The sequence below is a fragment of the Felis catus genome, chromosome B4, assembly GCF_018350175.1.
Source record: "Felis catus isolate Fca126 chromosome B4, F.catus_Fca126_mat1.0, whole genome shotgun sequence".
Taxonomy (NCBI): domain Eukaryota; kingdom Metazoa; phylum Chordata; class Mammalia; order Carnivora; family Felidae; genus Felis; species Felis catus.
The window spans coordinates 137,440,271-137,457,108 of NC_058374.1; the positions used below are offsets into that span (position 1 = coordinate 137,440,271).

Genomic DNA, 16,838 nt, shown 5'->3' on the forward strand with positions numbered 1-16,838 from the left:
CCAGCTAGATGAAATGACACCCCCAGGTTTTCTGGGGTGGCCCTGATTTCAAATGTCCACACCAACTGCCATGCTGGGGGAACAGGGCCACCCTGTTGCTCATGACGGAGCGTGGCTTCAGCAGCTTCTCTGTCGGCTCCCGACCGAAGGGAAAGGGTGGGGAGGCCAGCGCCGAGGGAGCCCAGGGCGTTCCTGGCGCTGGGTGAGCATCAAGGGTTCACCGTCTACTCTGACCCCCCGACCCTGACCTCAGTTGGGCGTGGTAACCTTCCACTGGCCGGTGCACTGGGTTGAACAGTGTCTGCCCCAAATTCACGTCCACCCAACCTCTCGGAACGTGACCTTGTGTGGAAATAGGATGCTTGCAGATGAGATCGTTTGAGGCCACACTGGATTAAGGCAGGTCCTAAGTCCAATGACCGGGGTCCTGATGGGAACAGGAGAGGACAGAGACACAGGAAAGACGGCCACGTGCCGGCAGAGACAGAGACTGAAGGGACTTGGCCACGAGCCCAGGAGAGCCTGGAGCCACCCGGAGCTGGGAGAGGTGGGTGGGACCCTCCTCTGGTGCCTCAGGAGGGACCACCGCCCTGCCCACACCTTGACTTCAGGCTTCCAGCTCTGAACCGTGAGAGGGTAAATTTCTGCTGTCGTAAGCCACCGGTTTGTGGCCCTTTGTGACAACGGCCCCGGGACATTCACGCAGCAAGCAAGAAAGTTAAGCTCAGAGAAGGCAACTTGGCTGAGCACCCTGGGGGCCCGGTGTCCTAGCCTTCCGTCCTTCTGCCCCCGTCCTGCCCTCCCCCACCACGGCCACCTCATCTAGAACGCTCCCTGGCCCCACTCACAGGCTGCTGATTACCACGAACGATTTGCAAACGTCCTCACTTCCACCACATCCGTATCGGTGTCATGACAAGAAGTCCAGATAAAAATACCCAAAGTCAGGGAGCGCCCGGGAGCGAATCGGCACTTGGACGGGCGGCACCCGGACTCGCGGGCGGCCCGGCCGCGGGAGGGCCACCCCCCTCTCGGGCCGGGGCCGGGGTCCCCTCCGTGCCAGCTCGAGCCGGCGGGCAGGGCCCCCGCTCCCAACGCCGCGTGCGCCCTTTCCAACCGCCGGAACAAAGCCGAAGCGATGCAAACAGAGCCCGGGGGAAAGCGGGCCTCGCGTCCTTCCCTCTGTCACCTCTGTCACCAAAGAGAGCCGGGGTGGGGGGCGCCGCCGGGGGAGGGGATAAATTACCGGGCGGCGCGTCCAGCTGCACCAGGATGTAATAAAATGTGTTGCTAAGATACGAGTTCCAAAGAAGTTCATCAAAGGACACTTAGACCGAGCCACCAGACTCTTCTCCCTTCGAAGGCCAGTTATTTGGTTCCGTCCCTCATGTTTATAATTAGCTCGACAACACGAGAGCGGCGGCCCCCACGCGAGCCCACTCAGCAGAACTCGTTAATAAAATAACTTCAACGAGGCGCCGACTTCGGCTGGGGCGCGGGCGGCTGCGGGCCTGTTTTATTTACAGAAATGTATTTGAGTCCCGCTTACGCATCTGAGTAAGAGATGAACGTTCTTGAAGAAAACCGCAGTGGCCCTCTAGCCCCGCGATCGGCCGTGTTCCCCTAAGTGACAAGGCGGACGGGGGGGGGGGGGCGGGGGAGAGTCTCTGGGGCCCCAGAACGGCTGACTCTTCAGGGCTCTGGTTATCAGACACTCGCGCCCTAGCGACTGAAGGTTACAGAACCACCCGAGGGCCCGGCTCTCACGCCCTCCGCCCGCGGCTCTGTGTTTAGTGCTCTGTGCGTGGATACCACGCGAGACCGTGACGGGGGACGTGCGGGCGGCAACGACTAGATCGTGACCCCGGTGCGATGGAGCCCTGAAGGGCGCTGGCCCGGAGGAGGGACAGCCGGCCCGTCTGCGAGGTCAGGGCGACTGACCGCCTCAGCGAGGCCCGGACGCCGCCGAGGAAGGCACCAGGGCACGGGGGAGGGGACTCGGGGCGGTGATCGGAAGAGGCGCCTCGGGTCTGGCTGCCGGGGTACTCCCTCGGGCGGGCGGGCAGCATTTACAAGAGGCCTTATGCACTGCCCACACCTACCCCTCAGGAGGTCCCACAGAAGCACGACTTTCCGGCTTCTCTTGAAATATCAAAGGGGCAGGTGCTGGGCCACGCTGCCCTCCCCCTGCAGGGGGGACCTCAGGACCACTGGCGACAGGCAGGGTCGAAGTCTGCGGTTCTGCGTTAGTCAGAGCATCTCTGCTCCTCATCAGGTAGCTGCAGGATCCTTGACGAGCCTCGGCACTTCTGGGCAGAACCTCGGTGTCGGGAGAGGCGGCCTGGGGGTCCCCTCCCGCTGTCACGGGGGCCGCCTCGCCTCGCCTCGCCTCGCCTCGGCTGACGAGGTGCTGGTGCGGCGGACAAAGGATTCCCAGCAAAACCACTTCCGCCCCGGGCCAGCTCTGTCAGGGAATTTCTCCAGACCTGGGAGTTAAGGCTGCCCTTCTGAAAACGTCCAGCTTCTACTCAAAATTCTGCCCCAGCCAACGGCTGTTCCCGCTTATTCGTTACGGCCGGTGCACAATTTATTTTTTTTATTATTATTGATTTTTAATATTTTATTTATTTTTGAGAGAGGGCAAGTGGGGGAAGGGCGGGGGGGGGGAGAGAGAGAGAGAGAGAGAGAGAGAAGATCCTAAGCAGGCTCTGAAATATCAGGGTAAGCCCAATGCAGGGCTCAAACTCATAAACCTGAGCCTAAGTCAGGGGCTCAACCAACTGAGCCACCCAGGCACCGCACCCCCTCCGCCCCCAGCCAGTAGACAAGTTAATGGCAGAGGGCAGTCACGCTGGAGAGGACAGCCCCCCACCCTGCCTCAGCTCCTAGATCTCCCTCGTGCTCACCTGTCACTCTCCCCCTGCCACACTGGCCTCCACTGGAAATGCCAGGCACACCCCACCTCAGGGCCTTTGCACAGGCTTTGCCTCTGCCTGGGACACTCTTCCTGCAGAGAACCACGAGGCCCACCCCCGCGGCTTCTGCAGGCTTTTGCTCCAGGGCTGTCTCCTCCATGACGGGCTTAAAACACACACACTCTTTCACCCCGCTCCCTTCCAGCCCCCTCCCTACGCTGAAGCCCTCGGACCTCCCACATCCCGGCTCCTGGTGCAGCCGCAGGGCACGGGTGGCTCCTCGTGACCTCCCTGTGACGTGCCCGCTTCCTGGCGCCACGGCTGTAACCAGGTTCAGGACCCCTCTGATCTCTGCCCACGATGATGCCAGCAACTGTCATCACCTCTCCCGTCCAGCCAGGACAAGCCCTTGGAGGGGCCTTCTTGAGGACGTGTCCCCTCGGCAGCGGCAGCTGGGAGCAGGTTAGCGGCGTGGGCCGAGCAAACTCTGCGTTCAGTGGGGCTGTTGTGGCGTTTATCTGTGGCTGCGTTTATCACCGCCGAGATGAGACGCGTTAATCACGGAGAAGAGCTGCTAACACTGATTGTCGGAAATGCTGTTTGTCACTTTGCAACCTGTATCTCCCATTAAATTCTGGATCACAGTCTCTAATATGTATATATTTTTAATTGCATTTTCAAGTTCATTTACATGTGCAGATTGGCTTTCCGCCTGAATGACATCAAGGAGAAACACATCTTCTCTCTCTCCCTCTCTCTCTCTCTCTCTCTCTCTCTCTCTCTCTCTCTCTCTCCTGCCCCAGCCCTGCCTTCCTCTCTTTCGTGGGGCAAAAAGTCTGTCCCCAGATGGATTACGGTATCGCCCGGGGACACCCTGCGGGCGCCCCCCGGGGAGGCTCCACAGACCTCTCCCAACTGCTGTTTCAAGTAACTTTTGGGGTTCCGCTCAACAGACGAGACGGCAGACGCGTCTCCCCTGAAGATGGCTGCTCCCCGCAAACTGCAGCCCTCACCGCCTTTTCTGCTCAGGAGGGGGGCTGCCCACCCAAGGCCACAACCGGTCTCCACCTCGAGGGCAGACTTGAAAGGCAGGAAGCGTCCAGGGGGCTGGGTGACAAGCGGCCCCCGCAGGGACTCCTTCTGAACCATCGTTTGGGAACACAGCGGCACCTACAGAGCGCCAGTCAATTAGATTCAGCCGCTTGCGTAAAGTGGACAGTTCCGGAATGCGCGGTGCTCTACCGAAGCGGCCGCCCCCCCCCACTTGGGCAAATCGGGGGTCAACCGCTCTTAAAGTCTAAGACTGAGGTGGTCGGGTGGTCCTGAGGTCACAGGGGACATCTTGTGCGAGACCCCGGCCCGTCACGCAGGGGACACCCAAGAGGGTGCTTCCAAAGGAAAACTCCAGTGAATGAAGCAGAACTGCCTGAGCAAAGACAACAGACTTCTTGCATGACTGCGGAGTGTGGTCGGGAAGACAGGCGTCCTCCGGGGCTCGTTCTGGGTCCTGGGTGCCACCCCCACCCCCACTCAGGGCCTCGGTTCCCCACGTGTAACGCGGGGGCGGGGCACAGGGGCCCCGCAAAGCCCCCCCGTGGCTCTTGCATCTTGTGCCTTAAGCCATCACGCCGAGTCGGGGGGACACGCACCCTCCATTTCCACTGAACCCCAAACTCACGACCCAACCCAGCTGCGGACACGCCAGTCCGAGGAGACCAAAGCAAGCCAGAGGCTCCCGCCCTGACAAAAAGCCCAGTTGCCGGTCTACTTCCCCATGGCAGTGAGATCTCTGGGGCGTGGCCAGCTCTCCACGTCTCACACCCTGGGTGACGTGTGACGGAGGGATACTGCTCACCGCGCTCCCTCGGACTCCGCTGCCCTGCAGCATGCTGGGAATTACGCCTGGCACCTGGGACACACGTCCTCACCGATCCTCAGGACAACTTGCCTGGGAAGCAGCATTTTCCCCTTTGAGATACTCTGAGATCAGGACGCAGCCACCTGCCCCTCCTCTTGTAACGACCTGGAGGCTGACGAGCCCCTCGGCCTTAGACAAAAAAAAGAAAAAGAGGAAGGCAAAGAAAATGCCCCAAGGAAGCCCTTCTTTCTGCTGTGTTTTAGCAAGACCGACACAGAAGAAGGTGCCAAGCAGAAGAAGCAAAAGGAAACAGCAGGGCCCATCTGAGCCCGCACGGGACGCCCGCTGCTGGCGGGCAGAGGCTGTAACCAGAATGAATCTGTAGCAGCAATTTGTCACCACACTCTGGAAACTGCTGCTACCCAACGAGGAGCAACCGCCGACGATAATAAAAAAAAGCTTGAGAAAGCGTATCTGTTCCTTTCGAAAACAGAGGCCGATTCAAAACGAGGCAACGCCTCGACGTGCAAGTGTGAAATGACACTGGAGATAAAAAGATTCGTAAGTAACCAAGCCACGGGGGCCAAGGTGGGGCTCACAGAGCGGGGGGGGGGGGGGGGGGAGCGCCCACGGGCTCCTCACCGAGGGCGGGGTCAGCACGAACCCCGGCTTCCACACCGCGGAGCCCCCCACCCCCTGCACTCGGCCCGCCGCCCACTCCTGACCCTGGTGCCGTGTGCAGAGACCAGATGCAGGCCCAGGCCCCGTCCGAAGTTCTAGAACCTTCCACCTCAGAGCGAAACTCCCTCTCCTCATTGCGGAACGGCTGCTTCTGGTTCACCCGCGCTCGTCTCTGAGGCGCGAACGCCACTTACTTGCGTCCGGACGCACGCCCTGGCCGCTTTTCTAACTTGTGGCCCAACGTGTGTCCTCTCCGCCCCCCACGCTCCTCCTCCGACGCGGCGAGGACCACGAGGCCCGGAACCGGACTGCAGCCCCTCCGCTCGTCCCCTGACATGCGTCAAGTCAACAAGCCGGTCAACCTCTCTGGGCTTCAGCCGGTCCTGAGCACGACGATGCGATTCAGAGCAGGCCTTCCCCAAGGGCTCTGAGAACGGTGGACGGGTCCAAGGAACCCTCGGAGGGGCGTGGCTCCAGTTAGCATCAGACAGGGAGGCCGGGACTCAGCACCGAATCGGAAGACCTCCCGGTCCCACCTGCTGAGGACCTGCGGCGGGGGGGGGGCTTACCGCGTCGTCTTGGCTGAACCCTCCGAGCGCCTCTCTCGGGTCATTTCCTTAGCTCTTACCACGTGCCAGCCCTCTGCCACCTGGTTCGCAATGCACTGTCATACCCATTTTACAGCCACTGAGTGCGGAACAGCCACAGAAGGGTGGCGTTGGGTCTATAGCCCCGTCTGTCCCCCTCCAAAGCCTGTGCTTTAAGCTCTTTGTTACGTGCCTCTCAGAGACAAAAGTTAAAAGCCTTCTCAGCAGCCCTCTTCTGGGAGGGAAACCAAATCCAGGGTCCCAGCTCCTTAAACAGCGCACTTTGCAAGCAGCGTAGCCATACTGACTGCAGACACCCTCCTCTTCCCCCGAAGTCCCCCCGGGTCTGGGGTGAGGGCCTCGGAGGCCGAGCCAACAGATACCCCCAAAGGACCCTCCTCGAGTTCCCCGTGTGTCACCAAAGCGTGCCAAGACGCTGCTCTGCTGGAGAAGGAAGGCGCGTCCTCAGACCCAGCGGCGAGCTCCGGCGGACGGACCAGGCAGCGGCACGCTTAGCTTTGGCTCGTAGGAGGGGCGCGAACAGAGCAGCGAGCCGGTCACTCGGCTCCTGGACAGACAAAGGTATTGGAGGAAAAACTTGCGAACTCACAGGGCTAATCATCATAGCCAGCGGCTCTAATGAGGCATCGTGGGATTACCAAAGTTATCAGAGTCGTCTCACTGAAGAAATTCAAAGCTAATGGAAATCAATTGTGCAGTTCCGTCGGCAGGTGTTGTCAGAGGCTAAGTACCAAAGCGAACCTTGCACCGGCTGGAGAAGACGGCACAGCCAACGTCAAGCTCACCCGGGGCCACCGAGCAACGGGACGCCCACACTTGGAAAAAGGAAATGCCCCCAACCGCGAGCAGGAGGCAAGTGGAAATGCAAAGGTGGCAGGTTCCACAGGTGCAGGACAGGGATCGGCAGGTGTCTTCTGTGGCCACGGGGACAGCGACCACAATTCGCTCCAATCAACCCCTTCGCTTCCCCTTCCCGGCTGACGCGCACTTTTACATCCCTTATCTGACTTCATCACAACGACCTGGTGAGATGAGTCTCACTGCTACGCCCACCTTACGGACGGGGGAAACAGAGCCCAAGGAAGCAACGCGACTCGTCGAAGGCTACTCAGCCAGATGCGGGGAGCTGGGACATGAACCCCATTTGCCCGAGCTTGCCCAGCCTGATGCGGAAAGCTGGGATGTGAACGCTGGCGTGTGACTTTAGGGCCTCTGCTCCTCTGGCTGCATCATGCTATGCTCTGGAATGCAGGGGGCCAGTTGGGGACGAGGCAGTGGCTGAAACAGAGGGCACCCTCTCAGTGGTCCCAAGCTGGGTGACCTTGGGAAGCTGCCCTTCTCTGGCCTGTCTGGCAGGAAGCGTGTACCTGCCCGGCCCGACCCAAGTCACGGGATCATCCCGACAATCAAATAAAAAGACAGCACGAAAGAGGTGACAGAACTGATCGCTGCTGCTGACGGCCAAGGGATCGTGTGCGCAATCTGTCTCTAGGCTTCTCTACAGGTGGACACGTCACCTCCTCGGCGCGGTCCCCAAGCACCCCATCAGAGCACCCCATCCCGTCTGCTGCCCGAGTGAGCCTGGTGGTTAAACATCTCACGCAGACACCTCACCGGGCTCCACGGGATAGGGAGCTGTGGAGGCACCTGTCTCCCCAACTGTATGTGAAAATGTGTGCAACCAAAGATGGGTGACAGCATTTTGTCAGCATAAAGCCTTACAAAGTGAGACGCCCCCGTTGCTCACGGCACACTACCCACCATCACCTCCATATCCCCGGTACTTGGTGGATGCTCGTTAAGTGTTTACGGAATAATTAAACTGAGTTATTCCCAAGAGAGAGGGCTGCACTACAAGGTCAAGCATAAAAAGCAAGTTTAGGCAAGGTATGTGCCCAGCCCGTGCACTAAGCGTGTTTATCTGTGTTGTATACATTTGTGTGTGCACAGAACGTGCCCTACAAACCCAGCCCTGCTCTCGTCCCCAAGCAAGGATGGGGGGTGGGGTGGAAGGAAGGGGACTCGTGTTTTAGGACTCAGATCCGTACTGCAAACCTTACAGTAAAAACTTTTTTACAAGCAGAATTCTTCTTTATCTCCTCAATGTTACAGAAATAACAAAGAAGAACGTCGATCACCACCTTCCTCGGTTAAGATTTTACTTCAGGAGAATGATAATTATTTTCTTACTTCCAAAACAATCCTTAGGAGTGCCTGGGTGGCTCAGTCGGTTGAGCGTCCGACTTCAGCTCAGGTCACGATCTCGCGGTCCGTGGGTTCGAGCCCCGCGTCGGGCTCTGTGCTGACAGCTCGGAGCCTGGAGCCTGCTTGGGATTCTGTGTCTCCCTCTCTCTCTGCCCCTCCCCTGCTCACACTCTCTCAAAAATGAATAAATGTTTAAAAATTTTTTTAAAAGAATACAGGATGCTGGAGCGCCCTGGGGGGCTCAGTCGGTTAAATGTTTGACTCTTGATTTCTGCTCAGGTCATGATCTCACAGCTCGTGAGTTCGAGCCCCGCGTCAGGCTCTGTGCTGACAGCTCGGAGCCCGGAGCCTGCTTCGGATGCTGTGTCTCCCTCTCTCTCTGTCCCTCCCCCACTCACTCTCTGTCTCTGTCTCTTAATAATAAACAAACATTAAAAAAACAAACAAAAAACAAATCCTCTCATTTTCATTAGGAAATCCTGGAAAGTTAGTAACTGATTTTTATACACATGTTACATAGACTTTGCATATATTTATTGGTACGTGGTGACACGGTTATTACTTAACTTGTTACGTCGTCAAAATGAAATCACTAACACAGATGTACCTGACAGATAAGTGTATACGTATACGTATATACACGTGCATTTTTTAAAATTTTTTTTTCTTTTTTTTTTTTTTTTAGAGAGAGAAAGAGAGCACGAGCAGGAGAGAAGAGAGGGAGACCCAGAATCCAAAGCAGGCTCCAGGCTCTGAGCTATCAGCACAGAGCCTGAGGTGGGGCTTGAACTCACAAACCGTGAGATCGTGACCCGAGCTGAAGTCAGACGCTTAACTGACTGAGCCACCCGGGCGCCCCTATGTACACTTTTTCTTAAACCAACTGAGCAGAACTGCTAACCGAGACACCTTCTAGAAGTTTCCAGAAGCACTCCCCTCCCTCCATTAATTTCTCAGCTCAAAGAAGCTCTGGGGAAGGCAGGAGGGAGAGGATCACCAAGTGGCCCCCTGCCCCCACAGCCTGTTAGGTGCCGGTCATCAAGTCTACGTGGCCAACGGCCTCCCAGCCTCCTGTCCCATGTCGTACACGGGACCCAGCATCCATGCAAGGGCCTCCCCATGGAGGTGACAAACATCTGAAGCACTCACATGGCCCGGCCCCGCCAAGCAACGAGGGAGCTCAGGCGTCCTTCTCTCTCCTCCCTTCCCACCTGCCCTTAGCACCATTCCTGCACCTTCCAGACCTATGCACTAACAGCCCTTGGCTATTTCCGAGCCTAAGGTGTAAAATCCAGGCCCTTCCTCCAAGCAAGTGATGCCTTCCTTGCTCTGGCCCCAGCTCACCTTCTCTGATGTCTCTCTCTTGCTCAAGGCTTTACTGGCAGAAGGGTCACAGCACCTGCAAGTTTCTTTAGGCCATTATCTCTTAGCGGGCTCGCACCAGCATCTCCTGTCCACACTCCTAGGCGTCCTCGAGGACCTACCTGTCCCCCAACCTCCTCTCCAGGAAGCTGTCCTCCATCTCCAGGCCAGACAGCATGACTCTCCCAGGACTTTGCTGGGATCTTCTCGAAACGTGGTTATCTACGCCTTACTCTTTTGTGAGGTTTCCAAGGGCAGGGAGCCACGGGTCTTAATCAGTGCTGAGTCCACTCACTTCAGACACAGGATAACCTACCATTTGCTGCACGCCTGTGACAGGCTAGGGACTCCCCACTAGGGGACTCCACTAATCCTCATGCCTGTCCTGTTACAACGTCATCCACTCACTCAACAGAGCGCGTTCAGTCCCTACAAGGCGCAGGGGAAGAGGGAGAGCAGGCCGCGCCACCCCCCTGCACGGAGCTTACAGTCCAGCACAGAAGCAGACGTGAAAAGATCGAGACAGACGCCGGCCAACACCGTGTAAAGGCAGGAAACTGCTCGACGTGCCAGAGAAGCCGCCGGAAAGCAACCACGGAGACTGCATCGCCACGTGCAGGAGTGGGATGGAGACCGCCCTGAGCAGAGCCCGGCAGAACATACCAGAGGGGGCAAGAGGAGACGCGATACGTTATTCACGTGGCCAAGAGGAGGACACAACCCAAACGTCCGTCAACCCGTGAGCGGACGGGCAAAATATGGTCTATCTGTACAACAGAGTATCGTTCAGACGCACAAAGGAACGAAGCACCAACATCTCCCACGACTCGGATGAGCCTTGAAACGTTACGTCCAGTGAAAGAAGCCGGTCGTACGATCCCATTCACAGGGAAGCAAAACAGGCAACCCCAGAAAGACAGAGGTAGATCAGCGGTTGCCTAGGGCTGGGTGGGGGTGGGGAGCGAGAGCCCAGGGGTTTCTTTCTGAGACGAAAATGTTCTAAAGTTGATGGTGGGGACAGTCGCACATCTCTGTGAATACACAAAAAACCATTCAATTGTGCATTTTAAATGGGTGAATTGTATGACATGTGACAGGTACCTCACTAAAGCCGCTTTGGGGGTTTTTGGTTTTCACAGGAGATGCAGTGAGGTGGCAGCTTCAATCCTCAACTGACAGACGATGGTGGGAGTCGGGGGAGGGGAAGAGGGGACTCAGGGAGCAGGGCTCAGGTGAGGGGGGCGGGGGCGCGGGTAGGTTCGGGATGCTGCGGGCTAAGAAGTGTGGTAGCGGGCGAAACCAGGGCTGGGTCCTGCCATCCGAGGCCACGTTCTTCCCCGCGGGGGACGGAGTGCGGAGCTCCGCGAGGCTTCTCTCTTTAGAAAGTAATGATACTATTTGAAGCATGACATCTTCGACGCTAAGTCAGGAAGATGGAAATTGACCCCCCTGGAGAGGGGCAGACTGGAAGGAAATCTTGGCAAACGGAACAACACCCTTTTACCAGAGGACTGTAGCCAGCCTGCAGTTCTGTTCAGTGGATACTTTCAAGGCAGAATTCCTCTGCTGTCCAACGCGGCTAGTGAATCACGGTGAAGACGTGATTCAGCGCCCGGGTGCACGCCACATACATAATACCTTTCAAGAAGACATATTTTTATTGCTGCACTTAAGGACAGCCCCTCGGAATCCAGAGTCCATCAAATCGATGGATCGAGCAGCAGGAAAGGCCCCAAGTTCACCTCCGGGGTCTCTCTCGCGAAGCCATGCCGGCGTGGACCACAGTCAACACAGGAGGCTCTTCTCGCTCTGTGGTGAAGCTGAACTTCATGAAGTTCACGTCTAGAGATGCCCGTGATACGTGGCATCTAAACGTGCTGAGAACTTCAAGGAGGGAAGGGGGAAGAGGGAAGAAGGAAGGAAGGAAGGAAGGGAGGAAGGGAGGAAGGGAGGAAGGGAGGAAGGAAGGCAAGAAAGAAAGAAAGAAAGAAAGAAAGAAAGAAAGAAAGAAAGAAAGAAAGAAAGAAAGAAAGAAAGAAAGAAAGAAAGAAAGAAAGAAAGAAAAGACACCCAGTATTTATGACGGGTCTGTTATTTACACGGAAGTGCTTGTTGCTTGACAATTTAGATAAAAATGTTACTGCCTCTCTGCGTGTGCTGCAGATTCATGGCGTAAAACCGTCCGAGCAACTAATGGAGTCTTCAAACATCATATCTCGTTAAAGACGAGGGGTCCCTCCTCCACTGAAATCAAATACCCGCTGCCAGGCGCGGCCACACCTGGGAATGCGGCCTGGCCCAAAACTCCGCTCTGACCAACTCCCACACCTCCTTTTTTTTTTTTTTTTAAAGAAAAAACTATGAACTCCGTTTTCACAGACACTGGTTTCCTGTTTATCCCCTGGTCCATCAATGGTGGGAGACGCACTGAACAGTTATACGGGACGCGTATCTCTGCTTCCGACCGACAGCTAACCTATGTACTTCTAGGAGTCCTCCATGAACATCTTGAAACACTTGTCTGTGTTTCTAGACGTAACTGAACAAATTCCAGTGTCAAGGGCATGAATGGGAAATTGATGGCAGGGCACCCAAAGATGCTACTCAGCTGCTATTGTATTTCTAACAGATGTGGATAATGGGGTCATCCGTTCGCTTTTCTATCCAGTTCATCATCCACGTACGCACTTTTAATTGAAACTTAACCTTTACATCCCACATTCCAAGAGGGAGTGGCACGAAAACACATCTCCGGAGGTGGAAACGGTGAGTTTCTTCCCCAGCCAATCTACAAATGAGCCCTACCTTTAGTTTCATCTTGAGTTAAAAACAAACTCTAAAAATACTGGCTTTTTCATGCCTGCTCCCACATTTCAGCCACTCCCAGGCAGAGCCCCACTGCCCCTCTTTAAGACCCTGGGTGCAGTCCGGAATCACCTCCAAGAGCTTGTTCCTGGACCTTCCCCCCACCCCCCACCAAGCTGCCAATCACCACCAAACTCTCCCAAGGAGAGAGAGAGACGAGTAAATGTTAAGTCTACCCAACTCATTTCATAGGTGACTTCTGAAAGATTTCACCTCGGAGCCTGGGAGAGACCAGGCAGCTTTATTAGCATGCTGCACCACGGCCTCGGCCCCCTCCCCTCCCTCTTTTATGAGCCCTTGTTATATAAAATGCCACAAAGGGAAAAGGAAAAACAACCGACAGTTCCAAACACAAGTTCCGATGGCCAGGCCCAACGCTGGCTGCTTACCAGATGTTATATTTAGTCATTTAAAAGAGAAACATTTTTAAAAGGCCAGAGAACAAAAGTTTTCCTTGTTTTCTTTCTTTTTGGACACACACTCACAGACACAAAAAAGATGGAGGTCCATTCCATTCGCAAGCATCTTTCCTTCCCGGAGTTCAAATTTAAAGGCAAAGGCAGCCGGGAGTAGGACAGTTCCTTCCCCTGAGATGCATGGAGCCTCCAAACAGAATTTTCCAATGTTTCTCTCAGCCTCATCTAAATTCTGGCATGACGGATAATAAATAGCTACTCATTTACTATCAACATAAAATTTTAAACAGCCCTGGCATAGTTGCTACAATACAGAAGAAATGATCAGACCTAAGCTCTGAAAAGCCACTCCAAATAGTAAAACTATTGCCATGTAGAAGCACACATAAAGACATTGTTGCGATGAAGCCGCTGGATTCCTGGATTCTCCCTCCCTCCCTCTCGCTCTCTCTTAAATCGTTCACTCCGAGCGTAAGAGTCAACAACTTGCCGTTTTACCCACTGAAAACAGGGCTTAGGAACCCTCAGCTATCACACTGCACCCGATTTGGTGGCGGATTTAAAACAATAAAATACAAATAAAGTATCTGATTTGATTCTACACAGTGATTAAACATCTTTGTGCTCAGCGAAGGGTCTTCCAACCCCTCCCCCTCCAAAAATGGCATCAAAAGCAATCAAAATGGTAATGCCGGGCCCGGGTCCCCTCCCCCCGCGAACTCCCCGACTTCTCCGGGGCCGCGCGCCGGACCCCCCTCCGGCGGGAATGGAAGCTTCCACGCCTGGACGGGGGCGCGGGCCGGGCGAGCGGGCGCGCGCGCGCGCGCGCGCGCGGCCGGGCAGGGCGGGGGGGGGGGGGGAGGTTGGAAGAGGGGTGCCGCGGCAGCGTCAGAAAGGGGTTAATGCATTCGTCCCAACCCGCCTGTCCAGCCGGGCGCCCCCGACCGGGCGCGGACCCGCGGGCACAGCCATCTTTCTTCGCGCGACCTCCGGCCCCCTCCTCTTCAGCACGCCCCCTCCCACCACTTTTCAACTTTAAAGACTCGAAATTTGCACCCGGCCTCCGAGTTCTCCCGCTCCGCGGTCGCCGCCACCCCCGCCGATCTCGTCCACGTCTCTCCCTCCACCGAAAACCCCTCCGGGGAGGGGGCATCCGACCCGCGGCCCCGAGCCGGGGGAGGCCGGAGGGGGCCGCACCAGCGGCGGGGGCGGGGGCGGGGGCGGCGCTGTCCAAGTTTGGTGCTGACGGCGGCGGCCGGCATTCCGAAGGAAGCGCGATCGATGGCCAGGGGGCGCGGCGGGGCGGGGGCGGGCCCGCGGAGGGGAGGGGCCGCGGGGAGGGGCGCCGGCGCCCCCGCCCCCCGCCAGCCTCGGAGCCCCGGGAGCGCCATTGGCTGCGCGGCTCAAAGTTCTCGGCTCCGGGCGGCGCGGGGGAAGGGGCGGGAGCGCGAGTGCGGGGAGCGGGGCGCGCAGGGGGAGGGGCGGAGGGGGAGGGGCGCGGGCGGCGGGGAGGGAGGGAGGGAGGGAGGGAGGGAGGGAGGGGAGGGAGGGGGCGGGGGCGCGCGGCCGGCCGCGCTCTGGCGGCGGCATCTGTTCGTGGTGCTGAAACCCCGAGCGCTGAGCTCAGCGCAACTAAGTCACAATGGACAACTTTTCCTCCCCGGAGGGGCCGGGAGGGGGGTCGGCGGCCGTGCCAGCCCCTCCCCCCCGGCGCGAGGCGGCAGTCGGGAGTCCCAATCTACACCTGAAGCCCCGAGACCAAAGTTGGGGCAGAACTGGGGGGTCCTGGGGGCGCCTTTCTTTTGTTCCCCGGGAGCTGGCGTCAGGTTCCAAGAATAAAAAGTGATGCTGGAGAAGTGGCGAGGAAGGGGGGGGGGGGGGAGCCCGGAGGAAGGTTCTTTAAATAAGGTTCGCAATGGAATCCAGAAGCTGCTTCCAAGTAGTTTGGCGTCCAGGTCCCAAATACGGCCCCCCGCCACCCCTACCCTCGCACCGGCGTGGGGTGGGGGACACCGAGCCGGGAGAAACTGCCACATTCCAAAAACATGTCCACCAACTCAAAATGGACGCCGGGCTGCTCGCCGCCTTTTGAGTGCAGCTCGTCTCTTTCGGCCACTGCCGGAGCCTGGCTGGCTCGCCCCCCTCGGCCTCCAGGAACCCGGCTCTTTCTTCCCAGAAAAGGGGGGGGGGCGGGTAACTTTGAGGGCTGCAGACAGACTCCTCTGGGAGTCTGAGCGTGCTGCGCCGAGGCCGGCACTTTTTTAGGGGGCTGCCAAAGTGCCGGGCGACCCCTCCTCCCCACCTCGGGCGGAGTTGGGGGGCGCAGCCTCCAGCTCGCTTACTTGTTTGTCGCTGAGCGCGGCGATCCGCGGCTGCCTTTCGTGGAGCTGCTTCTTGAGGTCGCCGTTCTGCGGAAACACGGAGGAGCGGGCTCAGGCCGGCCGCCCCGGGGGGCCGAGTGCGCCCCGGGGCCCCGCGGGCCGCAACCCCCGCCCGGCCGTGCAAAGCGCGCCCCAAGTTCCCCGGGCCGCGCGTCCCGCACGCGCGGCGGCCGGGCAGTGCCGCGCGGGGCCGCTTACCTGTGGCTGCCGCCTCATCGGGGCAGCTCGCGGGGCGGGGCGGGGGCCGCGGCCACCCGGCGGCGCGCCCCGAGCCGTGCAAGTTTGCAGGCAGGGGTGCGTGTGCGAGTGAGTGTGAGTGTGTGCCGGGGGAGGGGGGAGGAACAAAGAGCCAAGTAAACACGGCGAGTCCGTGTCGAGCAAAGCTCATAAATATTCAAGTCGCGTCCTAATCTCCCCAACACACACACGCGCACGCCGCAATACCGCTCGGGCTCCGGCCGCCACGCCGCCGCCAGCCAGAGCAACAATCGCCAAAACTACTTTTGCAAACTGTGCGGGGCTGCACGCGAGTGGGGGTCGGGCGGGGGCCGGCCCGCACTCTCACACAAACAGCCCGGGGCAGGCTCACGAAGGGGCCCCCTCCTGGCCCCCTCCGTCCTGCAGACCCCGCGCGGAGAAAGAGAAGACGCGGGGCTCAGGTCCCATGGGCTCGAGCCCCCCCGCCCCCAAAGTGTGCAAGACTGCAAGAGACGAAGGGAGGAAGAGGAGCCCGGGGGTCGGCGGGGGCCGTGCAGGTACCAAATCCCCCACCCGGGAGCAGGCTTGAGGAGGAGCCCTTTCCGCGTACCTCCGGCCGCGCAGACCCTGCGACGCGGGAGAAGACGCCGGGCTCGGGTCCCTGAAGCCCCGCACTCCCGGCCCGGGGCCCCGGCCGCCTACCTGGTGGCGCGCGAGTTCCACGGCGAGCGCCTCGGGCCGGCTCTGCAGCTCCATCCCGGCAAGTTGGGCAGCACTTTGCGCTCACTTTGGCCCCGGCTCCCGGGAAGTTGCGCGACTCCGCGGGGGCGGGAGCGGGCGGGGGTGGACCGGGCCTCCGGGGACCGGGTGGGGAGGGGGGGGGGACACGAGCCCCCTCCCCCAAGGCCGAACGGGAGGGGGGGGGTCTGGCGAGGGGGGAAGAAAGGCGGCCGGGCGCCGCGGCGCCGAGCCCGCGGCCGCTCCAACTCCTCAGGCTGCCCGGCAAGTTGCGCCGGGTCCCCGGGCCGCCCGCGCTGGCCGGCGCATGGCCCCCAGGCGCCGGGCGCCCCGCGCAGCCCCGCGCGCGCCCGCCCCGCCGCCGCCGGCCGGCAGGGACTATATTTCCTCCGGCGCGCGCCTGGATCTCGCTGGGCCTCGGCAAAGTTGTGCCTCGGCGCGATGCTAATTCGGCAGTGCCCGGATGGAGCGGGCCGGGGCGGCGGGGGGCGGCGCCGGAGCCCGCCGCGCGCCCCGCCCCGCCCCCGCCCCGCCCGCGCGTGCGCACTGCGGCCCCGCCGCGGCCCCGCACCCCGAGCGGAGAACAAAAGTGGCGGCGCCGAGGGGCGCAA

At 59.1% G+C, this 16,838-nt stretch overlaps 1 protein-coding gene across 3 annotated transcripts in view; it reads right to left on the reverse strand.

Annotated features, from left to right (window-relative positions):
* The window catches only part of PHF21B (PHD finger protein 21B), a 92,814-nt gene extending 76,460 nt beyond the window's left edge, over window positions 1-16,354 (reverse strand). Inside the window, exons 1-2 of one of the 3 annotated variants that reach the window (XM_023257598.2) lie at window positions 16,192-16,354; window positions 15,253-15,318 (exon numbers count right to left, since the gene is read on the reverse strand). In XM_023257598.2, coding sequence (XP_023113366.2) covers window positions 15,253-15,318; window positions 16,192-16,245 — 120 coding nt within the window. In that variant the 5' untranslated portion in view covers window positions 16,246-16,354. Of the gene's footprint in view, window positions 1-15,252; window positions 15,319-15,489; window positions 15,524-16,191 lie in introns of those variants that run through there. The other 2 variants (XM_023257599.2, XM_045062504.1) reach the window with 2 other exon arrangements.
* Between the last annotated feature and the right edge of the window lie 484 nt (window positions 16,355-16,838).